At 40.5% G+C, this 8,831-nt stretch overlaps 1 protein-coding gene across 1 annotated transcript in view; it reads left to right on the forward strand.

Annotated features, from left to right (window-relative positions):
* Positions 1 to 7,793, forward strand: part of plxna3 (plexin A3) — a 163,878-nt gene extending 156,085 nt beyond the window's left edge. Inside the window, exons 30-38 of the mRNA XM_030733139.1 lie at positions 179 to 338; positions 1,497 to 1,600; positions 3,206 to 3,302; positions 4,657 to 4,734; positions 5,590 to 5,702; positions 6,233 to 6,402; positions 6,506 to 6,718; positions 7,267 to 7,417; positions 7,656 to 7,793. Of these exons, the coding sequence (XP_030588999.1) occupies positions 179 to 338; positions 1,497 to 1,600; positions 3,206 to 3,302; positions 4,657 to 4,734; positions 5,590 to 5,702; positions 6,233 to 6,402; positions 6,506 to 6,718; positions 7,267 to 7,417; positions 7,656 to 7,751 (1,182 nt within the window). The 3' untranslated portion in view covers positions 7,752 to 7,793. The remainder of the gene's footprint in view (positions 1 to 178; positions 339 to 1,496; positions 1,601 to 3,205; positions 3,303 to 4,656; positions 4,735 to 5,589; positions 5,703 to 6,232; positions 6,403 to 6,505; positions 6,719 to 7,266; positions 7,418 to 7,655) is intronic.
* Positions 7,794 to 8,831: the final 1,038 nt, after the last annotated feature.

Here is an 8,831-nt window from a genome sequence, read left to right on the forward strand (position 1 = left end):
GTGTGTGTGTGTGTGTGTGTGTGTGTGTGTGTGTGTGTGTGTGTGGTTAAAAATATCCAATTTAACAGCGAGTGACATTTTTCTCACTGTGACAACAATGTGGTAAACACACATGCAGCAGCTTAATAAAGTTTGGTGCAGGCAGATGAGTCTGTGCTCTCTCTCTTCCTCCTCTCAGACGCTGATGTGCATCCCTCCAGAGGGTGAAGCTGGGACCGAGGTACCAGTGAAGGTGCTGAACTGTGACACAGTGACTCAGGTCAAAGACAAACTGCTGGATGCTGTTTACAAAGGAATCCCGTACTCGCAGAGGCCTCAGGCCGACGACATGGACCTGGGTATCTACTGACATAACATAACAGATGAACAACTTCATGAAAAAGGCATAGACAGTATAAAACATATATAGTTTTGGGGTCTGAAAAGTGCATTCTTTCTAATAGCCAGCAGGGGCTGACTCCTCTGGATGCAAAAATAAGTCTTGCTGTGTTGAAGTCTGAGAAAACTGCCCCAGTTCTCACTCAGTGCATATCCATATTGAGTTTATGGTCTCAATTGTTAGTTTCAAGCTTGATTAAATAGAGTGTGAGGTTTATTTTGCTAATTATGGTCATTATTGGAGTCGCAGCAGGGTATGCTCAATGGCTACCAACTTATGATTGAAGTTGTCACAGAAAATTCACCTTTGACCCTCATAAAAGGCCTTTACTAACCGATGTCTGATGTCACTGTGACTATGCTCATCTTTTATACTGTAGAAGGTTAAAGGGGACAAAGGCAGCATCTCCCTGATTCTTTAGACAAAAAGCCAATGAGATTTTTCCAAAAGTTTTGGACTATCACCGAAAATATGTAGTTTAGCAAGGTAATTTCTCATTGTTATCGTCTATATGTAAGACACTAGTGTGAGGCTATAAACAAACTACACTGTGGACGCATGATTTTAATGTCACCATCACCACTAAGGTCCAGTGTTCACTGTAATGCGGTTTAGTCTCAATTGCTAGGAGATTCTGTGAAACGTGTGATGGAAACCACAATGAGAACATTAGCCTTCAAAGTAAAAGTTTCACCTTTTAAAACATGTTGGTTGCAGTGGGAAAGCACGACTTTTACTTTGCAGGTGACGGAGCTCCATTTAAGGTTTGCGTCACACTTTTCATTTTTGTTTGGTATTTGTTGGCATCGTCCATCTAAATTACTCGTACAGTTGACCGCAGAACATTTTTGGAACTGTGAATCATGTAGAGCTAGCCTTGTGAAGTTGTAGCATGGAAATTAAGAGCTTAAAATGAGCACAATAGGTCCCCATTAATTAAATTTTTAGATTTTATGCAAAGTAATAGATAATTAGCCCTAAAAATCATAACAATATCTGTTACATAGTCCGAAAGGGAGCCTTCAAAGTTAACCCCCATTTTGTGGGATTTGGGGTGTGTAGTTCTGTCCTGCTGACGTGGGTTCACGTCTCAGTGTGTCTGTGTTTGTGTCGTCAGAGTGGCGTCAGGGTCGGCTCACCAGGATCATTCTGCAGGACGAAGACGTGACAACAAAGATAGAGAGCGACTGGAAGAGACTCAACACGCTGGCACACTACCAGGTACAAATGTGCATTTACTGCATAGATCAGTTTTAAGCTTGTCTTAGTTCTCAGCATATCTGATTAAACCAGTTTTATTGAAGAACACTGAAAAGTTTCTGAAATATTTTATCTACATTTATAACTTTTTCGCTTAAGAAACTTTGATCATTTCAGTCCCACTGCTCAGGATGTCTACTTAGCATAATAACATTCATTAATGTTTTCCCATTTTTACTTCCCCTCTTTATTCTCGTCCCACTCTGATCAGTTTCACCTCTTCCTTCTTATCCTTCACTGCTTCTGTGTATTTAATCTGTATCTGTGGCCTCGGTCTGTCGGCTGATTTTGAACCTTTATAATCTTTGCCATAGTCACCATTCACACTTGTGTGTGGTGTACTATGTGTTGGAGGTAAACCTTTGCCTTCAAGTTTTTCCACTTCTTTGTACATTTCCTTATGTCCATTCTGCTGATTTCGGCAGTTTAACAGGCCAATCACAATTGTTGGGGGTTATATTGCTAAGCAGGAGCACGTCAGGTTACATTGAAGGGTTTCTGAGGGCTTTGTCGTTATGATGTATATACAATGTAGATTTAATGAGAAGGATAAATCCCACATCACCATATATTTCTTATATTTATTTCTTTTTGCCCATTTGAGATGTTTATTTCTTTTGTGTTCTTTAAGTTACTAATTAAAGTCCCCTTTTGACCCTCTACAAATAAAACTTGACTTCTGTCTGCAACTGTTTGTTTTTCTGTCTCTGCTGTGCAGTAAAAATGAAGGTAATGTTCATATTTCCACTCCTGATTGTAGCACCCATTGTGGTGATAACTGAAGAACTTATGCAGTGCAAGAATACATTTAAGATTTCATTAGGCGCTTAGTGCAGCTGCTGAATTTAGCACACTGGTGTCATACATTACTGATTTTATTTTATTTTTTCAAGCATGTTTCCTCTTCTGGTTGAGGTCATTCAAATGTTATTTGTTCAAATTAATAGACTTGACTAAAATAAGTCAATAAATGTTCCCAAATACAGGATATAGGATTGAAAACCGCCCACAACCGTAGACCACCCGTTTGAACCCAGACAGCTTTAAATGACATGATCTAGGAGAAACTTTAGAATTAAATGCAATGGAATGGAGTATAAGGCAATAGTATAAGGCAACATAAAATTCCATAACATGAAGTACTTTGATGTAATGTGGCTTAGAATTATAATTATAGTATAATTATATACATACAGGATAGAGTATATAGTCGCTGTAAATCATCCAAGCACAGTAAGTATGTAAGGGTAGAATGTATAATAGAGTAGAAGAATAGTGTCATGGAATTAAGTATACAATCTTATAGTTCATGATACTTATATAATACACATAAAAAGACTGCAGCTCGAGATTAAAAACATTTCCTCTTGCTGATTTATTAGAATCTCAGCGGACTGTGCACCCTCGCTCTGAGCAAGTCATGTTCTTCATCAGCTCCTGCAGTGGCACGTGCGGAGTTTATCGAGATTGTGGACGGGATAAGAATCAACTGGCTGAACGGATAATTAGTCAGCTGATTGATGGAGCGATTGGCTGACTAACTGATGTTTCACTGTGCATTGCTAGGTAACAGACGGCTCTATGGTGGCACTCGTCCAGAAGCAGGTTTCTGCCTACAACATCGCCAACTCCTTCACCTTCACCAGATCACTAAGCAGATACGGTAATGAGTGCACGCGCGCGCGCGCACACACACGCACACAGTTGTTAGATTTTGTTACTGGCCAGTTCTGTAGCATGTTTTGTTGGCAGGGGTAATGGTTTCCAGACTTTTCATATATTAAATGGCTCATTCTGGTTTATGTCAGCCAGCTGTATTTCCCATTTCTATTACATCTTCATAGGTCATGCAAACTTTTCGCTGTCTACCACATGGTAGATTTGCAGAGAAACAGAGGAGAGACAGTTTGATTTAGCAGCAAGCCAAAAGATTTTTTGACTGGAATTTTTAAAAATGATGTATTGCCTGTACACACTGGAAAAATACCAGCGTGTCTGTACTGTTTTTATAAACTTGAAGTAGCCTGGAGTCCTTCAAGTTTCAAGATTAAAGTGGCCAAACTGCCAATGGTATTATCCGCCTGGACTGAATCTCCCATGGTATTAATATTGTGGTGGTCTGCTGGCGACAAAGCTTTAAATTTGCTCTTAAAGCAGCCCTGTGTAGCCCTTGTATGCTTGCTGATATGGCAGGATATTGGACTGGTCTGGGTGAAACTGTCCATGGCAACTTTAAAGTTTGGGTCCAACCCTGCCCAACCTCTAATTTAGTCGCTTTTGGACTTTCTGTCAGTTTTTATAACTCTTGGAGGAAGTCCCTCTCCTTTGTGTGTCAGCACAGCAGGAACTAGGAGCTATCAAAGTTAGTAGAAGCCTGTTTTTAGGGTCCTTAGAGTAAGTATACAGTGATTGGTTCAGACAGTGTCACAGCACCATCAATCACCAGATTCAAACAGTCCTTGTAAAGCAGCAGTTGGCTTAAAAACTGGAAATAAACTGAGGAATAGTCTAACAGTGAAGTCAAGGCTTTACAAAGCCTGTATGTGGCAGGAAATACAATCCAATGTTGACTCATGAAAATGAATTTTTTGCTCACATTTCTTCTCAACTTGCTACTTTCAGCATTGGCACATAGTTAATGTGGAGAGAAACTGGATTATGGAACTCCTCGGGGAGTTTTGGGAACTTACGAGGTGGAGAGTGAAAGTTACTCCCTCTAAGACGCTATAGACAAATTAATAGGGAATATAACAGGCTGAAATAATAATCTGGGATTAATTTGATTCATAACACTTGTAAGATTACAAATTCAAATTTCTTTGACAAAAAATTAATACATGCATGTATTTTTGAGGCTATTAAATGTTACACAGGTGTGTTTACCTTTATAACTTCAGCACATCTTGTTGATTACCCACCATTCAGGCACAGAATTGACCCACAAAGTCACTGTTCAACCTACTGCTTTCCTAACCAGAGGAGGTAACTCATCTCTCTATGTCTCTTTGTGCCATCAGAGTCATTACTGCGGACATCCAGCAGTCCCGACAGCCTGAGATCCAGAGCTCCAATGATCACCCCAGACCAGGAGACAGGTAATATCACAGCAGATATAATCATAGTTGCAGTAGCTTTCTATTCATTAGGATATATCTATGGTGTTTTCTGTGTATTAGTCCTTTAAGTTAATTTCAGGTTGTTTTTTTTTTGCCTTGTTTTATTGTCGTACATGATTGTTCTCATTTGCTGGGTTTTAAATCTAAATGTCTCATTGGTTCCCTTTTATCTCGAGCATATATGTCAGAAGTCATAATCAGTAACAATACCTTACAAACGTCTGTAATAACAGAACTGGGCAAAAAAGCTTTGAAGTATGCTGTCCCGATTTCCAGGAATAATCCTGCTCTCCTTTCCCCACGAGTGAGGGGATAGGAGAGCGGGAGATTGACAGATGGATTGGGGCCACGGCTGCAGTGATGCGGATGCTGCACCAGTCCATCGTGGTTAAGGGAGAGCCAAGCGTAAAAGTGAAGCTGTCGATTTACGTCCCTACCCTCACCTGTGGTCACGAGCTTTGGCTCTACTTTGAGCTTAGGTGCTCAGAGTAGAGCCGCTACTCCTCCGCATCGAAAGGAGCTGGCTGAGGTGGTTTGGGCATCGGAGTAGGATGCCTCCTGGGCACCTTTTGGGCGAGGTGTTCCAGGCATGAATTTTATTATTAGTCTATACCAGAAATGATGACATTGGAGTTGAAATGATATATCTACAGTTAATAAATAATACCTGCAATACATTTTGACACAGGGTATCTCCACAGTGAAGCAGTTTCTAGCTAATTAGTAATTGCTTTACATAAACCATTGATGGACCAGAGGAAGAAGTAACTGGGATTTCAGGGGCTTCTGGATGTCTGGGAGTAGTAATCCAGCCTTTGTGTCGTGTCTCTCCAGGAACTAAACTGTGGCACCTGGTGAAAAATCATGAGCATAGTGACCAGAGAGAAGGAGACCGAGGCAGTAAGATGGTTTCTGAAATCTACCTGACCAGACTTCTGGCAACCAAGGTACCTCAAACAAAACAGCACAAGCATACATACATAGACGTCAAACATCAAAAAAACATGTTTTCTGCTTTAAAGTATTATTGTAAAGTTAATCTTGATTATACCCAGCCACTGTATATAAAGGGCCTGAAAAATTGAAGTCTTGCATTCTTTCTAAGGGCCAGCAGAGGGCGACTCCTTTGGTAGTAAAAAGAAATCTGATTATACGTCTATGAAAAATTATCCAAATGACCTGCTGATTATGACCTTAGTAAGAACTTTTCTGATGACTTTATGGTCTTAAGTTTCAGGCAACATTTAGAAGATGTCAGTTTTGTACATTATAGTCATATAAATCGACCCGGGCCCGGATAACTAATCTTGACAAAATGCTAGGGTTAGGTTAGAGTTTGTCAGATGTTGCTGGTTAATGATCTTTTTTGTGATTAGATGATACATGAAACCTATTAACAGGGGCTTTGTTTTTTACATTGTCAGCTTCACAAGTTGTTTAAATATTTAAAACTGTGTTTTGGTCCTCTCGCCACCAGGGGACGCTGCAAAAGTTTGTGGATGACCTGTTTGAGACTGTGTTTAGCACCGCCCATCGTGGCTCTGCACTCCCATTGGCTATAAAATACATGTTTGACTTCTTGGATGAGCAGGCCGACAAACGACAGATAACTGACCCAGATGTCCGACACACCTGGAAGAGCAACTGGTGAGAGACAATTACAGGAGAGCTTTGAATTTTGAGGGTTTTTTTAATGTGACAAATTCACAGGCAATTTAAAGGTTTAAATTTCCTCTCTCTGTTCTTGCAGCCTTCCTCTCAGGTTCTGGGTGAACGTCATTAAGAATCCTCAGTTTGTGTTCGACATCCACAAGAGCAGCATCACCGATGCTTGTCTGTCGGTCGTCGCTCAGACCTTCATGGATTCCTGCTCGACGTCTGAACATCGGCTCGGCAAAGACTCTCCATCCAACAAGCTGCTCTACGCTAAAGACATCCCCAACTACAAGAGCTGGGTCGAAAGGTTGGTAGCACGTTAACTTAGGGTTCCACGATTATGGCCGCATGCATTTTAAATATTGCGCGATCATCTTCATGTAATTGTGGGAATCCAAAATGGTGAGACTAAATTAAATTTTGCAGCCTTACACTAACTAAAACATATTTTGTTAAGCAAACTATATACCTGCTATGTTAATTAATTTGTATATTTAACAACAAGAAATATGTAAGCTGTTAGATGTAAAAGTAAATAACCAACATGCTAACATGATACCAGCTGATGCCACATGAGGAGTATGTATATGCTGAAGGGTAAAACAGGCAAATAAAACTTGCAGAGGTAGTGAGACTCATTAGAGACCTTATTAGAATAATGGTATGGTGTCATAATCACATTAATTAGTGCTGATGACTAATAAGGCCTGCTCATGCAAAATTTTAAAAAATTACACCACTAGAACTGGAGACTTGGGTAATTATCTTGGTAAATTAACCCAAAAGCTACACATTAACTTGCTGATGCATATAAAGTCTGAAGTTGGTTACCACAACTAACATTGTGTTCTTTAGGTATTACAGGGATATAGCCAAGATGCCCAGCATCAGTGATCAGGACATGGATGCCTACCTGGTGGAGCAGTCCCGACTCCATGGAAATGAGTTCAACACACTGAGTGCACTCAGTGAGCTCTACTTTTATATCAACAAGTACAAGGAAGAGGTGAGTGAGTTAGTAATTTTTGAGGCTTGACTTTGGTACTTGTTACACAACTAGTGTTGTAAAAGCCATGCATGCTACCTTCCAGTTCTTTGGTTCCCATCAAGTTATGCCCTGTCAACTCACCTGATATGACAGTAAAATAATAAATCAGTTGATCATCCAACAAACAAGTTTGTTTATGTCAAGGACATGAAAAAATACCCTTAAGCTGATGTCATTTCTTCTGTCTTTCCTGCAGATCCTGACAGCATTGGACCGGGATGGGTACTGTCGTAAACACAAACTGAGGCACAAATTGGAGCAAGCCATCAATCTGATGTCTGGAAGCAGCTGAGAGAAATGGGAGGATGAATGGACTGATGGACTGATGGATGGGGGGTGTGGGAAGAAGAATGGGGGAGGGGAAGTGAGGGCATTTTGTTTTTCTGAACTGTTTGAACAGTCAGCTGAACTGCTCCATGTTGGACCAAATTGACAGCCACAGATCCAGTTGCATTAGCAATCAATCTATCACTAATTTATTTGTCCGTTGATGGATTGATTGACTTGAAGATTGACTGGCTGGGTGGGACCCCAACTACCTCCATTTGGTGGATTTTTGGGGTGGAAAATTGATTTCCAAACCGATGTGGATACATTTACTATGGAACTTGGAGTCACTTGTGGGCAAAAATAAACCTTCTAGATGCATCTGTCGGTTTGGATTTAATTTTACTGCAAGCAGGGATCAAACAAAGGGGACGTAGCTGTGGGCTAAAGACTGTGTCACGGTTCTCCAAACAGTGGATGTGACATCAGAACAAAGGGGCCTGACTTCAACTTGGTTTGGAACTTAATAGGTGAAGAGCAAAAGATCAGGTCAAGTTTCCGTGAAAGCTACAGACTTTACCTTGAAAAGCTCATTCTGGTCTGAAGGATCAAGAAACTAAGCCTATGGTCAGACAGTCACAGGAAAAACACAACAGGCTTGACTGAACTTTAAGAGCCTCATCATAATCTGAACAAGTCCAGGGCTAAGTCAAGATCTACCACAGAGGTTCAAAGCCTCTTTACTGATGTCGTAACTTTGGACAGCTTATCCTTATCCAAACCCTTTGTGTTGTCTGGAAGAATCCAGATCGATCCACTGTAAAGAGTTCAGGTCAAGACTTGAGGGAGGACGCAACTAAGTCAAGTCACTGAGTTGGAATTTCTGACCCTACCGTGGATTTCTTTGGATTCAGTAAGTTGTTTCAAGCTTTAATGAAGGAGAAGAAAGAAAATAAACTGATGTCCAATAAACTAATGACTTGACCTAAACTTGAAAATCACTGGAGTCTAAGAAGATTTGGATATAGATTTATAAGGACTCTGAGGCGAAACGGTATAACTTGACCTTGGACTTGTTCGGCCAAGCCTCGTCAGGATCTAAATG

Source organism: Archocentrus centrarchus, chromosome 7 (assembly GCF_007364275.1).
Source record: "Archocentrus centrarchus isolate MPI-CPG fArcCen1 chromosome 7, fArcCen1, whole genome shotgun sequence".
In the NCBI taxonomy this organism is placed as follows: Eukaryota; Metazoa; Chordata; class Actinopteri; order Cichliformes; family Cichlidae; genus Archocentrus; species Archocentrus centrarchus.